The sequence below is a fragment of the Battus philenor genome, unplaced genomic scaffold, assembly GCF_028537555.1.
Source record: "Battus philenor isolate CCGP_79_NKW_IND1 unplaced genomic scaffold, ilBatPhil1.0.hap1 SCAF_23, whole genome shotgun sequence".
Lineage (NCBI taxonomy): Eukaryota > Metazoa > Arthropoda > Insecta > Lepidoptera > Papilionidae > Battus > Battus philenor.
Window position 1 is genome coordinate 12,356,718 of NW_027181686.1, and position 19,845 is coordinate 12,376,562.

At 36.6% G+C, this 19,845-nt stretch overlaps 1 protein-coding gene across 1 annotated transcript in view; it reads left to right on the top strand.

The window, feature by feature from the left end:
* The window catches only part of LOC137924431 (sex-lethal homolog), a 40,446-nt gene that overhangs the window by 9,105 nt on the left and 11,496 nt on the right, over positions 1–19,845 (top strand). The window contains exons 3-7 of the mRNA XM_068767835.1: positions 8,334–8,546; positions 9,927–10,034; positions 11,491–11,672; positions 12,764–12,851; positions 13,035–13,107. Coding sequence (XP_068623936.1) covers positions 8,334–8,546; positions 9,927–10,034; positions 11,491–11,672; positions 12,764–12,851; positions 13,035–13,107 — 664 coding nt within the window. The remainder of the gene's footprint in view (positions 1–8,333; positions 8,547–9,926; positions 10,035–11,490; positions 11,673–12,763; positions 12,852–13,034; positions 13,108–19,845) is intronic.

Genomic DNA, 19,845 nt, shown 5'->3' on the forward strand with positions numbered 1-19,845 from the left:
GAGCCTCTCGTACCCCCTATCTGGTGTGGGACAGGGACTTTTTGTTTACATTTATTTTATTTTTTCACATACTTTTTATTTTTTTTTATTTTCTTTCTCTTCTTTCATACTTCATATTATCTGTTGTTCATTTCTTTCTTTCCACAATTCCACTATCTTTCTCTTTCTCTCTGTATCGCCTTTCATTCATTCCTCATTACTTTTACATTTTCTTATAGTTATTCTATATCACATTTATTACGTATATTCTATTTTTATTCTATATCACTTTATTTTGCTTTTATTTTATCTTTGTGTTATTTGTTTACAATTTTTTACTTTTTTAGTCTTAATTTTATCTATTGCTTTTCCTATAATTTTTTTACATAGGTGAATGAACTCTTTTTAGTTTTTTCGTCGCATATCAGGGAGGCTATGGTTTCCTCCCTAGTAATGTCGTTGTGTGTGCAACTTATTAATTTATATCGCTAGGGTGTTTTGTTTACAATATTTTTTTTGCCATTATTAAGCAGGCAGTCTTCCAGGGCTTGCAGATATCTGATGAATTATACCAAATATTTCTTCCATCTTTCTTTCATCAGACAAGACGTACGGATGTATGGGTACACGGTTAAAATTCCTTCCACCGGCACTAAGTGTTTTTGTAACACTTATAGTGCGAAAGCCAAGGAGTGGAATAACTTATAGGCGTCATTGTTTCCAACTATAACTTAGGAGTCTTCAAGATAAGAGTGAATAGGTTTCTTCTAAGCAAGCGTGTAGACCTCGTCATTACTTAACATCAGGCACGACAGTGGTCAAATTCTTCGACTATAAAGGATAGAAAAAAGAAACATAGGTCTACATCAGAGTTCCCCAAACTTTTTTGTTCATCTTAATTATATCATCGGTCCATCTAGAGGAGCGCCTATCCTCGCTGCATCAACCAGCTCAAGGTCACACGTCAGCCCTGGTCGAAGGTTTCACGAGCGATATGAGACACCAGATGCCACTACATACAAGCAGTTTGTTCTTCATACAGAAATGTATGTAACATAATAAGGGGTTTAAATTCCAAACCAATTTGCACTTACGGTATTCAGATTTAGGGTTCAGTTTAAAAAAATATTGAAACACATGGACAGATTTCTTTAGTGTATGTATATGAACGCAGCATTAATAAGTATGAGGGATAGAGATTGACGCTCTATGGCAGAGATACCCAAACTTTTTTGTGTCGTAGACCCCTTGCCATGTTTTTCCGTGTTGGGTAGACCTCCTACTTACCTGATATTGATTTCCTGTAAATTGCTAACTGTAGCGAAGTTTAGTGTATGTTCAAAATGTATTGCGACAACAAAGCGAATACCAACATCCTACAAATTACACAATTTTATAAACATATATAATAATGTAATGTAAATGTTTTGATATTATAAGACAGTATGATGTAAGTAAATAGGTACTATCAGTGTATGTGTTGAGATCTACTATCGTGGACCCCCATTTTCATTTCATGGACCCCCAAATTTTTTTTCGCGGAAGTAGACCCCTTGCAGGTTGTCATAGACCCATATATAATAATGTAATGTAATATAAATGTTTTGATATTATAAGATGGTATGATGTAAGTAAATAGGTACTATCAGTGTGTGTGTTGAGATCCACTATCGTGGATCCCCCATTTTCATTTCATGGACCGCCAAATTTTTTTTCGCTGACGTAGACCCCTTTCAGGTTGTCATAGACGCCTAGGGGTCGATATAGACCACTTTGGCAATCACTGGTCAACATAGATAACACGCGAGACCTTGTAAAAATGGCACGCAAAGATTTTACTGAACTTGTGCCAGGGAAATACAAAAGAACTGGTTTATGAGGTTAAGGTGGGGAAAGAGTTTGCCAAGTTTAAGAACTTTATTGGCTGCGTCGACGTTAAAGGTCGTGAAAGTTCTTCGACCTTCGGAAAAAGTATCACAATGTTTGCATCCTAAAGGTTTTTTTTATGGCCCCCGTTGTTGGGAGCCTCTCTTACCCCCTACCTGGTGTGGGACAGGGACTTTTTATTTACATTAATTGACTTATTCACAGACATTTTTTTATTTTCATTCTCTTCTTTCATACTTCATATTATCTTTCATTCATTTCTTTCTTTCCACAATTCCACTGTCTTTCCCTTTCGCTCTGTATCGCCTTTCATTCATTCCTCATTACTGTTACATCTAATATATGTTATATAATTCTCGTGTCACGGTGTTCGAACTTGAACTCCTCTGAAACGGCTTGACTGATTTTTACCAAATTTAATATGCGTATTCAGTAGGTCTGAGAATCGGCTACTATTTATTTTCTATACCCCTAAGTGATAAAGGTTGTTCACATTTAAAATATTTTTTTTATTTTTTTAACGAATTTTTTTGTTTTTATTTTTTTGTGATACAGCATACAAGAATACATACAACCATAAATTTTCACCCCTCTACGATCAACCCTTATTTTTTATTTGTAAATTAAAATATCAATTTTTTTTTGCAAAACAACGTTTGCGTTATCAGCTAGTTTTCTTATATTCTATTATTGCTCTATATCACATTTTTTACTTATATTCTACTATTATTGTTACTCTTACATATTTATTATTTCGTTTCTTTATAGGGATATGTTGATTTGTTTTATATTATTTTTGATTCTTGTTTTTACATTTTTATTGGCTTTTATTTTTCTCTATTACAATACTTATTATTTTTTTTACACAGTATGAGGAACTGTTCTTTTCTTTTTTCGTCGCTTATCAGGGAGGCTATGGTTTCCTCCCTGATTTTTGCGCCAGACCGGCAATCGAATTCGAGCCGGGACATCCTATAGGTTGTAGAGTGGAAACTAATGATGCATTACGGTTTACAAAATAGGAACATTATATAACGAATATACAGGGTGTGTGAGAAGTGGTAGCCGAGCGGTAGAGGACTGAGGTTATATAGGATTGTCACTGCTCACAAACTAGTTTCCAGAGGATATGCAGTAACCTCCTCTGCGCACCATAATACGATCACCAAGTGTGGCGATTATGGTATGTGGCGATATATCTTTGGTGAAGGTCAATGTCCAGCTGTGCACGTCCTTTGGCTTAAATCATGATCCTGGTCACGGGCGGTTCTCTGAGTACCTTCACCGGTTCAAGCTCATGGAGGACTCCTCGTGATTCTGTGAACCGGGCGTGGACCAGACCGTGGTCCATCTGGTAGCCCACTGTTCCGTATTCTGAAGACTCCAGGTTGACTCCGAATGCCGGTTGGGCGTAAAAATAAATGAGGGAAACATTACCTCTATGTTTTTTTTTATATACTCGTACCCCTATTTTGTTTGGAACAGGGACTTTATTTACAAATAATTTTGTTTTGATGGTTTTATCTTTATTCTACACTCACTTTCATTCTTCTCAATTTCTTTTATTCTTTCCTTTTATCCTTCACAAAATCTTGCAATTTTTTTTTCCTCTATGTTAGAAGATGTCAAAAGTATGGAATCGTGTAAAGAAATAGTTAAACATGTAACAAACTTGTCTGTTCGCTCTATAAAAGTATTAGCAAAAGATATCTATACTATATTTTGCCATCGTGTAAACACATGCTTACGTCTATATGAGAACAGTATCCGGCGATATATATTGAACATCGGCTTTTGGAAAGAGACAATCGGCTAATTTCGGCTTCGTAGAGCGTTATCTCTGTCGCACTAAATAAACACTAGACAGAGATAGTACTCTACAATGTCGAAACTCGCCTATTGTCTCTTTTCAAAGCTCGATGCGCAATATTTATCGCCGGGTACTTTAATCAATAAGTTATGTGTTTTCTAGAATTACCTTCGATCCAGCGAATGTTTTATATTTGCACTACCCTTTATTCGGAATCGTGTCAGCGACCGTTGAATCGGCACTTGTTCCAAATAATCGTCGCGAATCCGCAACGTGCCTCTCCAGTGTAAAATCTTTGTCGAGCACGATCTCTATAATCTGTGTAAAAATGTGAATGTATTAAAATGTGTATTTCAAATTTAGAAGGTAAGAATTTTACATGTTCCTAATTTAAATTTGTATTCAGGTATCATATCAGAAAAACTAAATCACAGCACGGTAAACACTTTTATTCTACTTTCAATACTCTTATCGGCCAACTAGCATTCCACTTGACAACTTATCACCTCGATGGTTATCGAACGAGTGACCGAGCTCTCGACTCAATAATCAAAACTCTGTTTCAACCCCACCACTCTCAATACTTTTTCCAGAAGTTGTCACAAAAGAGTGACGGGGTCGAGTAATGTTGCCATTTAAGAAAAATAAAATTATCTAATGGATTCAGGCGTTACTTTGCCGAAGACCATCCTAAGTAAGAAAAGGACTAATATGTAGCTACTTCCGCCATGCAGCAGTAGTTGTGCAATAAAGTGCACCGCTCGCTCACTCGGTTTGGCACTAATCGGTGTAACATTACTCCTGAGGATGCCCCGTGAAGGGGTGAAACACGTGTTGAGTGATTTAACGGTGGTAGTTGTGTAATTCGCATTGTTTGCCGGATACGCATTTATCAGCGGGCGGTGCACTTTATTGCACGACTACTGCTGTATGGCGGAAGTAGCTATATATTGGTCCTTTTATTAAAAATATAACTACCTTTTATAAAAAATATTACAATCAGATTTAACATTTTATATAGAGTAATCGATGTAAAATGTTAAATCTATGATATAAGGATCCGAGACGTGACTTATGTCAGGTGTCATGATAAGGCTCAAGGTGAACCAGAGAGCAATAGAGAGAATTATGCTAGAAGTTTCGATGCGAGATCGTATCAGAGAGAGATCCGCAGAAGACTCTAGATCACGTGGCTCGAAGAATTGCTCGTCCGAAGTGACAATGAGCAGGGCACTTCGCTCGAATAATCTCCGTTGGTGGCGACCACGAGCAGGTAGACTTAGGTCGCGTTAATTCTCTGGATGCGGACAGTGCAAGACTGGTTTATGTGGAAGTTTTCGTGTAAGGACTATGCAGTGGATTTCCATCAGCTGAAAAGAAGAATGATTGGGATAAATTTGAAAGGGAAGAATGTACAGCATATTTGTGAGCAAAAAGCTTCAGTTTTTACACATACTTCCAACTATATAGAGTGAACGCGCTATCGAAGATGTTTTTAAACGGTTTTATTTAGTTCGACCCGTACGGAATTTATTTGGATCAAAATTAGAAATTGAAATTTAGGCACCTTCCCGTTGCCAGATTGATCTGAAATTTGTTACACACATTTAATTTAGATGACAATACAATATAATAAAATCAATAACATTATAAATCTAAGATGGCCGCCGATACAAAATGGCGGATTACATATTTTTCCTTAATCCCCTCAATATGGGTATCAAATGAAAGGGCTACACTAGTAAAACACGATGATTATGTCAAAATTTAAAATTCAAGATGGACGCCGTTCCAATATGGCGGACTAGGTACATATTTTTCCACAACCACCACAAACCGTTTAACTTAAAAGTTTTTTAAATGTATTTTTTCTTTCTATCTTTACGTTATTTATTATTTTTGAAACAATATATCAATTGACAGCAAATGAATCGATCATTCGGTATTACATTATTGTGTAGTTATAAAGCTTTATATAGACATTCAATGAAACACTTCGCTGTTTTTAATTAGGCAACCAAACTCAAGTACTGCTTTAATGAATTAGGTCGTGGTTTCGCGTAGAGATTCTAGAACTTCAACTCTGCTGTTTGTATGATTATACAAAATTTATAAAACACTGCACCTCAGTTATTAAATGTCTGATAGAATAAGGCGTTACCTTGCGGAAGTCCATACTAAGAAAGGGACTAATATATAGCTACTTCCGCTATGCAGCTGTAGTCGTGCAATGAAGTGCAGAGTCTAACATCTTCTGATGATGCCCCGTGGAGTGGTGAAACACGTGTAGAGTATTTAAAGGAATCAGGCGTTACCTTGAGCAAGTCCATCCTAAGTAAGTAAAGAACCAATATTTAGACATGCAGTGGTAGTCGTGCAACAAAGTGCACCGCCCGCAGCCCGCCCATAAATGCGAATGCGGCAAGCAATGCGAACTACACAACCGCCACCGCTAATTCACTCAACACGCATTTCACCCCTCCACGGGGCATCCTCAGGAGTGATGTTACACCGATTAGTGCCACTTGGGGCACAGTGAGACTCGGTGTTTGGCACTAATCGGTGCCACTGCATGTGCGGAAGTGGCTAAATATTGGTCCTTTTCTTACGTGTAGAGTAGATTAACGGTGGTAGTTGTGTTTCGCGTTGTTTGCCGCACGTGCATTTATCAGCGGGCTGGCGGGCGGTGCACTTTATTGCACGGCTACTGCTGCATGGCGGAAGTAGCTGTATATTAGTCCCTTTCTCACCTAAGTTACTATCAACAACTGCATCATCTAATGTAGCAAATGACAAAGCTAAGATTTGAAGTCTAAGACTGCTATGTAATGTTGCTGTAAGTTTCTGGACTAGACGGTCTACATTTTGGATTGATGTCGTTCACTGCCCTAGCTGATCCGAGGTCTTCATTATAATCGTAATGACCCATCAGCTATCTTTTCTCCTTTAATTGTATCCTACCCTCTGTCATTTCAATATTCTTACAGTGGCTTAACAATATATTTATGATAATATCTTGTACGTTTAAAATTATAAATATTAAAAAAAGAAGGGACGTCCATAGTGTAAACAAGGCAAAGTTTGGAATGGAATTAGATTTTTTGTAATAAAATGCAGCATAACATTATTAAACTAGGAAAATGACAAGAATCCTTGGCAGTAGTCGCCTGATTGTTTTGTTTTAATTTAGGCTATATCTGATAAAGTGTATATGTATACATCTGCATTGTTAAACTTTATTAAAAGATGTGTTGTTTTGGAGTTTCTTCCTGCTTCTTCTCCACAACTATAACACCTTGCGAAACAGAGTAGAGTTAAAAATAAAATAGATAATAAGTTGACGATCAATGAGAGTTCTGTTAAAAGTTCCAATGTTGAATGAACTAATTTTGCCTCATTTTAGACGAGTGATTCCCAAAGTGGTCTATATCGACCCCTAGGGGTCTATGACAACCTGCAAAGGGTCTACGTCAGCGAAAAAAAATTTGGGGATCCATGAAATGAAAATGGGGGTCTACGATAGTGGATCTCAACAAATACACTGATAGTACCTATTTACTTACATCATACTATCTTATAATATCAAAACAGATTGAATTGACACCAAATGTTGATAATTTATTATTAAAGCATTAGGTTCATCCTTCTCAAATATTGACTTATTGTTTATGTTATTTTATTTGTATTTTATTTTATGTTTGTTTAATGTTACGTATATTTTACATAACAGATACAAAATTTTATTTTGAGTAGTTTTAACTTAAATTCAATTAATAAATGTATAAATTAACATGTGTTTTTACTTTATTTTTAACACTAAAACTTCACTACAGTTAGAAATTTACAGAAAATCAATATTAGGTAAGTAGGGGGTCTACCCGACACGGAAAAACATGGCAAGGGGTCTACGACACAAAAAAGTTTGGGGAACTCTGTTGCTATAGGCTGACATAACGAACTAAGATTTTAAATAAAAATCATATCTCTTCACGTATGAAAAAAGTTTCAATATAGTTAGAATTGACTTTGATTAAGTTATAAATTTGCAGTATTCATATAAAGTTAGTTGAAGTTTACAAAAGGTACGGAACCCGCATAGGTGCTTAGCGTTGTAAAGTGGGTCGTATTAATATATAATTGAAATGTTAACCCCTAAACTAACAGTACAGTGGAACTATGAAAATGTTGAGAAATTATTTGTGAGGGTAATACGAAGTTTTTGTTGAGCATGTTAAATATGCTTTGTGCATATAATAATACTGAACTCTAAGATCTGCAGAAGAACTAATAATCTTGATTTGGTTAGAGTTTAGTTATATTTTTAACGAGTATGTTACGCATAAAGGATTTTTAGTTGTTAGTGTAAAAACTAGGGAAGCTGAATCCGAATTTTGAAAACTCTTTTTTTCTTCTATTTTATTATTACGTTATCTATTATTCATTAATTGATATATGTAACCAAGCACACTGTATATACCGAGGGAAGCACTTGTACGATCGCTTGCAACAAACTATACCGCGAGGTAATCGACTGCCAACGCCATCTACCGGTGTTGTTGAACTTACAGCGTTTTGAACGCCATCCTATATCACGATTAAGAAACTTTACGTAGAAGAAACGTACGTTACGTTTATATGTTATATTTGTTCTCCACAGCAAATCCAACAGCAGTACAGAGGTCGAATAGGGGCAGGGGCCCGGTGCTGGGGCAGCATGTCGGAGGGGGGAGGGGTGTCGGCCGCGGGCGACACCTGCAGAACGAACCTCATAGTTAACTACCTCCCACAAACGATGACAGAGAAGGACCTCTACGCTATGTTCATGACCATAGGACCTATAGAGAGCTGTCGAGTAATGAAAGACTTTAAGGTAAATTTAAAAACGCTTGTTTCAATTTCTTTAGTCAGTACCCTAGTTTAATTATATAGAAGTACACCAATATCTCACTTTGCGTCGTGGTTACGTTCCAAAAAAAAAACGACGCAAATTGAAACGCCGCAAAGTGAATTAATTTTTAATTTAAAATTGCGTTGATTTTTAGTTAGAAAGGTAATCCACGAGTTTTGATAGCATGGCGCAATTAGAAACAAAAGTGTTGCGATCTTTTGGAAAAAAATTTTTTTTTAAAAAAAAAATAAAGACTCGAACCCAAAACAACGGAACCTCGAAAATCTAACGTCTAAATCTAAAAAATAGTACTAATTAAGCAGCGACGCTACTTCGAATAAAACGCAAAACGAAACGACGCAAAGCGAGGTATTGGTGTGCAGATTTTATGTCTTGGGTGGAAATAGTCCAGGTCGCGGGAAGTCGTTAAATGCGGGCAGTGTAAGACCGGTGATTGTGAGAATTGGCGGAGGTTTATGATGAAGACATGATGGTGATGACACAAATGCTGTATCAGCAAATGTTGCCAATTGTCTACGTTCAGATAACCTTCATTTTATTAATTAAAGTACTTGAATGACTATGATAATTAAAGACCGTTTCAAAACATATTTTAATTCACAGTGGATATACATATATATGATAAGATCAATAGCTCGAATTGCTTGTCTAAAGTGGCAGTAGGTTGGGCGCATGGCTCGTGCAACCGATGGTTCACAAATGGTAACCACGACCCGGTAGACGCGGCGTGGGTAGGTCTCCCACTATGGGGATAGACGACATAGTCATGATGCTGTAAATCGCTGGATGCAAGCAGCTCAGAACTGAGTAAGAAAAGGACCAATATTTAGCCACTTCCGCACATGCAGTGGTAGTCGTGCAACAAAGTGCACTGCCCGTCAGCCCGCTGATAAATGCGTATGCGGCAAACAATGCGAATTACACAACTGCCACCGTTAAATCACTCAACACGTGTTTCACCCCTCCACGGGGCATCTTCAGGAGTTTCAGTTTCAGCACACCGACTAGTTCCTCTTTGTGTTTGGCGGGCGGTGCACTTTGTTGCACGACTACCTCTGCATGTGCGGAAGTGGCTATATATTGGTCCTTTTCTTACTTAGGATGGAATTCGGTAAGGTGATTCCATTAAATAGCTCAGAACTGGTCATGGTTGCGATCTCAGAGGGAGGCCTAGGCCTTTCTGGTCATACACCAGCTGAAAAGAAGAATGCAATTTAAGTTGAATTTTTGTAAATATAAACTTTGGAAACTTATATAGACATGGACCTTTCAAATACCCCTAGTAATTACGCGTGTGAAGTCTGTAGAAATTGCTGATGATAGATGATGTGATTCTTCTAGACTGGATATAGCTACGGCTTTGGCTTCGTCAATTTCACGAGGGAAGAAGACGCTGCGAGGGCCATCGACACCTTCAACGGTTACCGGCTAAGGAATAAGCGGTTAAAGGTATGAACTATCTTTTATTAATCACTGTTCCAGAATATTCCAGGTGCTGTAGCGTTGAGTTCCCTTATCTTTAACCTTTACGGAAATAAATATCAAGGGATTCGTGGGAAACTTCGGTTGCTCGTTGCATAATTAAAGGTACCTGATTGAAAGGCCAAAGATATTGTCATGACCTAGAATTAGACTCAATACAAAGTCGAGCCAAAAGGTTGATTGGTAAAGATACATATCTGAGCACTAAGCTTCAAAACTTGGAGCATCGGCGAAAATTTACCAGTTCTTCAGTACTAACTGCATTTTGTAGTGCGAGTTGAAATTTCACAAAACAATTCTCCCACATTTCTTCCATCGGTCAACAAGACGCACGGATTCACGACATTATACGGTTGGAATTCCTTCTAACCGCACTAAGCGTTTTGCTAATACTTTTATATTGCGAACAGACAAGGAATGGAACAACATACCGTCGTCATTGTTTCCAACAATAACTTAGGAGTGTTTCAGACAAGAGTGAATAGGTTTCTTCTAGGCAGGCATGTAACATCGTAGACATTGTCATCGCTTAGCATCAGGGGAGACAGAGGTCAAATGCTTTGCCTGTAAAGGATAAACAAATTGGAGAATCACAGCTTAGGCTAGCAGTACGTTTAGAATTCTATTTCATAGAGGTTTTAAGGGGAAGAATGCTGTTTTTACGACTTTTGTAGAAGTGATCACCAAAAAAATCATGTCCAGTTATTTAACTATATTTCGCGTTCATTTTACCCGCCATGATTTATAAATAACAAAAAATCTGATAGTTTCAGGCGTTAGTTTGTGGAAGTTCATCCTAAGTAAGAAAGGGACTAATATATAGCTACTTCCGCCACTTGGTGTTTGGCACTGGTCGGTGTAACATTACTCCTGAGGATGCCCCGTGGAGGGGTGAAACACGTGTAGAGAATTAACGGTGGTAGTGATTAAGCGGGCTGGGGGGCGGTGCATTTCATTGCACGACTACTGCTACATAGCGGAAGTAGCTATATATTAGTCCCTTTTTAAATAACAAAACCTCTCTCAACCACGAAGCGTAAAAAATGAATCAACGCGTCACGCTACCGCCGACTGCCCAGATGGCGCGCGCGTCGTTGCAAAATCAGTTCTCAGGATCTGGCCCAACTTATTAAGCGATAGCGATAAAAATCTAAGGCGATGGCCCAAGATATCATAGCAGGGACTTCAGTCGCCACTCTATTAAGTGAAAAGTCACCACAAAGTAGATCAGTGTGACAAGGAAGCTCAATTTGATTCTAATTTCTATCAAATTGGACTCCATTGTAATTCTCTTGATGTGTGTGATCGCTGGCAATTGACTAAATACCGGAATAATAGTAGATAAAGGAGATGTATGTATGTGTTCATGTTATTCACAGCACATTGGTATTGGTGCAATGCCCTCAGTATAATAATTTCGCAGGTATCGTACGCGCGGCCGTCTGGTGATGACATCAAAGACACGAACCTGTACGTCAGTAATCTCCCTCGTGCGATCACCGATGACCAGCTCGAGACGATCTTCGGCAAGTACGGCCGAATTGTCCAGAAACACATCCTTCGTGACAAGAATAATGGGACGCCTCGAGGAGTCGCTTTCGTTAGGTAGGGAGGGCTGACAGGGTAATTTACTTTTAGTGACATCATTCACAGAAGTGGTAGCAGCGAAGAAAAGCTTTCTGGTAGCCTGGAGCAGAAGGAGACTGTTGATCAATCGAAAGCCGAAACTTTAGTCTGAGTTTCGTAAAATAGACCCATGGACCAGACCCGGGTCAGTCCCAGCCTAGGGTCTAGGTGTAGGCATATATAATAAAGTTCTACAAGATTTAGTTGATCAAAATGTGTGGAACTGGTGGTAGCTTACTGCTTATAATGTTAAAATAATCGATGAATCAATACTGCACGTAAATGTCTACTTGAGTAAAAATATTTTGAATTTAGACACCGTATAACGCTCATTCAATCGACGGCGTTTGGGACCAGAAGGATCTCGTATGGCATCTTCGAGAAGGCAGGGGCGCGGTGTGGGTAAGATCCGGACTAGTTGGACCGACACGAGTAGGGTAGGTAGCCTATGCCTTCCAGTGGGCACCTTTTGGCTGATATGGTGGTGATGATGATAGACAGAGGGCTTACGGAGGAAGATAATTAAAAAAACTGTTGTACATTATAAATAAGTAAAAAGTGATGTCAAGTTCTCAGTAGGTAAGAGTGGGAGCCCTCGTGTTTTATAGGGAGGGTAGAAACACCAATTTGACTAGTTTTGCCGGAGGGCGTCTGGCACGACTTACGTTGTCATCTTATAGATCTTAATCACGTATGTTGAATATGATGAATATTCAAGCAGATTCATTCAAGCAGAGGCATGCAAAAAGGTCGCAGCGCAATTAATTACTTATACTAGATACAAGATGGCGTTGAGGTCGCTGTAAAATTAGACGGTGTCAACAGATGGCGCTGGCAATCGATTGTTTCACGAATGACTATATTTTAAAGTATAGTGATTCTTTTTGATTGATTCTGTAAACTTAGATGTTTTTCTATGATCACCAGTGTTATGGAATTGGTAGACAACGTCATATATACGTTGTACCTACACGCATTCTTTTTTAGCTAATAATGCTAACATTGGAGTCTATTTCATATATCATATCATATTGTTATAGTTGTTAAAATTAAGTAATGATGCTTTCCAGGTTCGATAAGAGGGAGGAGGCCCAGGAGGCGATAGCTGCACTCAATAACGTCATACCGGAGGGGGGAACGGAACCGCTTAGCGTAAAGGTAAATTCACTATTACTCTATGTTTGGCACTATTCAGTGTAACATAACCCCTGAAGATGCCCCGTGGAGGGGTGAAACACGTGTTGAGTGACTTCTTCACTTATGATTCGATCCTTTTATCTATCGTAAATCATCACCAGTGAGATTCGTAAGCCATAAATTTTATATATTATGTGATTCAAGGTGGCAGAGGAACATGGTAAACAGAAAGCGGCGTACTACGCTGGTTGGGCGGCTGGGTTCCAGCACAACAGAGGTCAGTTATTCTCCAATATTGTAGACCATAAATTCCAGTTGCTTCCATAATTAAAAAAATATGTTCATATATTACCCTAAATATTTTATAAATAGGACATGTATTAATGAGGTACATTAAAACCATAACTGTCATATATAATATAGATTATAAATATCTAAATACGCATAGATAATTAAAGTGATATTTAATATGCTATATCGTTTGCTTAAATTTATTTATTCAAGTGAAAAAAGATGTTTTTATCTCTATTTACAATTGTTTATATAAAATATATTGTAAATAGTCTATTGAGTGTATAATGTAATAATTTTTTAATTTCTTTTATTAATTATTGAATAATTAATGTAGGTATATTTTATTTAATATCTAGATATATAAATAAATATACCTATATGTTTACATTTTTTAAATTTTTGAACACTGTGTCAAAATTTTTTTAATTTTATCGTGTTCGTATATTATGTCAAAAAATTTAAAATGGCGGGAAAATGTAAAAAAATTTTTTAACGAAAATTTTTTTACAGACATTTTCTATTGCAATATAATTTTCTTCCTTTTTAAAATATGCATATTTTTATTATTTTTAAAAAAATTAAAACTATACATAAATTGAATCTCCATACAAAATTCATGGCTTACACTATAGTATATTCATTAGAATATAGATGAATATAGTTTTTCATATATATTACAATATACATGTATAAAACTGTTTATAACAGTATGACTTAGGCTTTGATTGAAAAGGTTCATTCCGTTCCAAAATTTTTAAGGCGTGAGGCGTTATATGTGTTCAGCCAGGTGTTGGATGTACAGGTGATAAGGTGATAAGGTTTGAAATACATTAATTTCAGGGCTCAGGCCACTTTCAAAGAAATTATTGGGCCTTAGTCAACCTTACTGCTCTACTCAAGGTTCGTGAGACAATTATATTCTCATACCATCCCCGCTTGATGGGTCCAAATTATTACCTGGTAACACCACCTTGTCCGTTTCAAGAGCTACGACTCCTGGTGATAAATGATAAATGCACCACAGTTTTTACAATCAGAACTTAGCACACAGCACAAGAAACCTGCAAATCACTTTATTCAACGTACAGAGTTAATACCATAAAAAGCAATTCTCGTAATAAATAGGTAAAGATGTGTTTACATGGAGACAAAATTTAAGGCCGTTTTAACAATCGGACGCTTTTTATCAGTTTTATTACCATGATAATAAGTTGGTTTATTTGATCAAACATTTCATGGTATATTTTTTAAACTTGATTCCTAAGTTATCTGTAACTTAGTTTGTATTTCCTAAAAAAAGTATTGCGGGTACACTTATAAAAAGTAGACACATGTAAACACATCCTTACAATTATTTGAAGTTATCGTTTGTCCCTTTCACTTTCAAATGTGCGAATGAAAAAACACTATATTGACTCTGTGCAGTGAATAGAATATAAACGTTGTATTGACATAAGTTTAACAGGATTGTATGTCACTGAAAATTGGGTGATGCTTTCGATAAAGATATATAAAAGTTAATTATAAAATGTCATCCACGAAGACTCCTTACTCCATCTTGACATGAATCTAAGGTGTCACTAATATTTAAGTGTTTTATACAAATTTTTAATTAATATATGATGTACAGGATAGTCTGCCTTCGTATCAAATTAATAGATCAGATAAAATATATTAGAAAGTGTCTTGATGGATATCATATTAGTATATGAGTGTCCATATTTAGGTATAGCTCGCGCCAAATTTCTAATCCACTAAGTTGTTTCACAAAGGTACAGTCAGACATCATTAGAATACATAAATACAATTTTTAATATTTCGTTATGTAAAGTAATAACGGTAGATTAATTCCGCGTTATAGGAACACATCCCCGTATAACGCAGCATATAGAAATGTTACAGGTCGATCATTATTAGTAAAACATAATCTATTTAAACAAAGATGTATGTACGCGTAAAGAATAATTTGTAATCTGTCATGGCGTCTGATTAGTCGACCAAATGTAAAAGCAGTTATCCACCTGAATTCTCTTTCATACTAGCGTGCTATTTAATTTTGAATCATAAAGTTTTGCGTTGATTTTCTTAAATTTTTTTTTGCTGGCAATTTCGAATGTTTATAATATATCAAGTTTGCAATTTGAATCTTTTTTTTAAATATAGTTGAATATCGAAAAACATGAAATATATATATCTGTGGGAGACAAGGTACTTCTGTAGCTTCTTGTTAATGTTGACCACACCTCCGCTCGCAGTTATAATGAGCGCCAAGACTCTCAACAGCGCGATGCAAACTTTTGTTGCATCTACTGTGGCGCCATCTATCATTAATCCGTTTCATTACGACGCTGCCGCGATGCGATCGACTGCGCGGATACGTGGGTAAGAGCTCGTTTCTAGGCGACGCGTTTTTCGAGGCGCGGTCCAAAGGCGGAGCGGGTATTAGTGTAAATGGGAGAAAATATTTAGTATACAGGTTGGTAACGCTGGGAAGTATGTGAGGCCTTAAGGACACCCGGAGAACAATGGAAGGGTATATTGTCAGAAGTCCGATGCGAGATGGGATCATAAATGAGGAAATCCGCATCAGAATCTGTCACTCGAAGAATTGCTTGTCGGAATTGGCATATGGCTCATTCAATCACTGGTCTGTAGGAGGTGGTTCCAATTGGTTTAGGTCTTTGTACAGAAAGATGAGGACATCCTTTACCTTGTCAAGTTGAACAACAAATAAACCAAGGTCACTGACGGTGTTTCCTCTGAAGTGGCAGCAGAAGCGAGGAACATGGGTCATGTTACTATGAACTAGTAAACGCGGCGTAGGTATGCCCTCCCGCTAGGTAGACTGACTAGTTTGACTGCGAGAAATCGCTGGATACCAGTAATAAGAATGTACTACGTGTCCCATTAATCAACGTCAATGCGAAGTCTGTAATAGGAAAGGTAGACATGTAAAATAAATTTAATAAATCTAGAACTACCCATCATTTTTTAATATTATATATCGTTGGAGCATTTATTACAGATATATTTTGCACATTATCTATATTGCAATTATTTAAATCTGTATGTACACAATAAGTTTTATTTGCACTTTATTGTTCATTTAAATGCACCGAGTACATCCATCACATGCACAGTAGCACAAAAATGTTAAACTACCCTCTCTTACTCCCTTTTAAATATTATCCAAAATTGTTCTAACCTTTTGGGCTCTGTGGAAACATATGCGTTCGATGCTCACTGAAAAAGACACGACATATGTTTACTGTGTCAGGGGTGATAAACTAAAAAGTTAACTGGGTTCAAATGTACAATTATTAACTGGTAAAATCGATGTTTATACTAAAATTGAGTTTAATAAAATATAGTTTTTTGATACATTCTTTAGTATGGAGTAATTTTTTTTTTTCGGATATATTGACTGTCAAAAAACGTTGATTTCGGGCCGCGAGTTTTACACCCCTGTCTGGGTATGTCGATATTTAAAGAAATTTGGTTAGTAATTTATAATTTTAAAATTGTAATGGTTTATAATTTACAATTAAAGCTCTTTATTAGAGGGGTATATGTTCCATAAATATGCCGCGAATAACACCGTGAATACGGAATGGTGGTATAGTGTAATATAGGGGATACGATGCCAGGTGACAAAATATATAAAAAGTCAAATATATGTAAAAATCGATTAATTATCTTTAGGCTTAAACAATGGTTTGAATAATTTTGTAATTTTCTCTTGCTTGGCTGTTTTTAAAAGCCTTAATTCAGACTGACACGCAGTCGTATTAGCAATTTGCCTTTCTAAAATAAGACTTCGTTCAATAGACGGGTCAATGTTCGTAAATATAACGTAAAGCTAATTTGCCATTCTTAAACTTTCACTAAGGTTTTTCAAACTAAATGTAACGTTTCCAGCGCTTGCTAAAGCCTCTCCAATGGGCTATGAATTTAACAATTATAATATTTTTTTAATTAGTCCATTTGACGACATTTACAAAGGATATTGTGTTGGATAGCTATTGGAATCCTTTTATAAATATGTATGTACTTATTAGATCCTTGAAAACGTATAGTGTTACTAACATTATACGTTTTCACGTCTTGAAAGATCAGTTCAATTTAGAGCCCAAAAGGTTGATATGAGTAAAAATAAAATCGATTATCGTTTTGAAGTATCGATTATTGTGAGAATAAAAATCGAGTTGGAATTGTGCACGCTGCCGGATATAGCTGCGGTGGTGCCTCAGCGCCATCACAGCCTTGATCAGCTCGACACGCTACACAGCCGCAACGACTACGCGACCGCCTACGGTGCCTACGCGGCAGGCGCGAGAGCCTTCCGCCGCGACCTCTACGGGCAGCCGGCTTATGCTACGCATCATCGCCCGTTTTGAAAAGGGCTTTACTGCAAGAAGTTCCGCCTCTCCGACTCGAGGATATGAGGCGCTCGCGGACCGCCTCACAACATGCGCGGAGGAATTGCAATCGTCCACGCATGAGGGGGGGGGGATTGCAATTATCCTCGCAATGGGGGGGATTGCAACCCTCCACGTGCGGGAAGATTCTTCTTTCACGTGCGGAGGCATTGCGCGTGGAGGAGACCCATCACCCCCACGCGTGGACCTCACACAAAGGCGGGACGCGCGTTTAGTTTTAAGGCGCTTTTGGTGTTGCGGGAATTGAAACGGAATAGAGTTGGTTGTTTCTAAAATATTTTTTTCGTATATTTAAACATATATTTATCTATGTTATCGAAAGTATTTCACCAGTTGCCTTGAAATTTTGATATAACTTTGTATTTCAATCCGCGTGCTATAACTACGTATATACATACAGATAACAGTTATTCTCTTGTAATTTATATTGATAAATAGGTGGTGGGGGTAAGTTCAGGAAGGTGGTGTAAAAACCACATATCCCCTTCAAAAATAGGTATATTTAAATGTTTTGTTAAAATTTCACGGCACCTGGAGTAATATTTTTCACTCATTCTCTATCTCAATCTCTATCCTATAAGCTGTGGTGCTGATACGCGTGGGCGATTTCATTACACGTTCTGGTCATTTAATGGAAAGGTTATATTGTTCAAACTATGAATACTTTTTGAAGGTAGTATCTAAACCTAGGTGACGAAAAGCAGAGTCTAAGTAATGATAAAGCTAGTTCGTGCCCTCTATTTCTACCTCCTTCTCCTTCTCCTCCTCTAAGTGGGGAAAATATAGTAATTTACGAAATATATTACCTGTTAATCATGTGTTTAGATTCTTGTTTTGAATCCAATTACCAAAAATTGGAACAGAAAACAGGCTTTCAATTTGACATTGAAAAGAGGGTAATATTTACCTAAATTGTTAAATGTAGATTGAAATTCGGTCATGTATGCACTGTTCTGCGTCGTTAGCATGTATCGAATGATCTATCTTCCTTGTCTGAAAATTAAAAGAGGTTACTTTGTTGACAGAAATTATCTCTACCAAAAGTAACTAATTCTACCAATAGAAACTATTTCTATCAATAAAAATATCTCTACCGATAGAAACTTTTTCTATCAATAGGAATATCTCTACCAATAGAAACTATTTCTATCAATAAAAATATCTCTACCGATAGAAATTATCTGTACCAATAGATGTTATCTTTACTAATACAATTGTCTTTACGAATAAAAATTATTTCTACTTTAAAAATTATCTCTACAGGTAGATATTATTTCTACTAATAAAATTGTCTACCAATAAAAATTATTTCTACCAATAGAAATATCTCTACCAATAGAAATTATCTCTACTAATAGAAATTATCTTTCATTTTATCTTTGTCAATGGACAGTATCCCTACCAATGTAAATCAACTCTATCATTAGAGATAATCTCTACTAAAAATGTCTCTATCGATTGAAATTATTTCAATAAACAGAGAATAATTCTATTGGTAGAAATAATTTCTATCAACATTGATTAACTCTACCGTCTACCTACATCATATCTAGGATCACTATATAGAGAAATTATCTCTACCAATTGAAATAATCTCTTGATAAATATTATCTTTATCGCAAAAATGATTTCTACCATGAGAAATTATCTCTATCAATGGAATAAATCTCTTTCAATAGAGATTATCCTTATCAAGAGATATTAATTGTTATCGATAGAGATTGTGTCTATTAATAGAATCGAAATTTTTCATATAAATAACATATTTCAAAAGAAATTATCTCTACTAATACAAATTAATAAAGTTTTACTCTTTAGCCCCCTAAAGTAATTTTCGGTAGAGCTTAACGTTTTCTATCAGTTTTCCGGGCTAACAACAATATCTACAGAAAAAATGCAATAGAAATATCTCTATCGATAGAGATTAATTCTATCAATCGAGATATTTGAAAAAAGTTTTTCTCTACTAATGTTATGAAATCAATTGGTTAGATTATATCGGTAGAGAATATATGTCAATTTTCACTTTCACTTCCTTAACCTTATTTCGCGACTTTGTTTTCATTTTGCACTTGAAGTATATTTAGTGATGTATGGTGGTGGGTGGTCGAAGTCCACGCAGGTCCCGCACGCCGCTGCCTGGCTTCTTGCAGTACGGCATATATAGTTTAGTTGGTACAAACGATTCGGGTTAGTTAGCGAATGCTGTGAAATTTAGTTTATTATTAAGTCTTTTGCCGCAACTCCGTCATTCGATATGTTGAATGTACACCTTCTTTTCT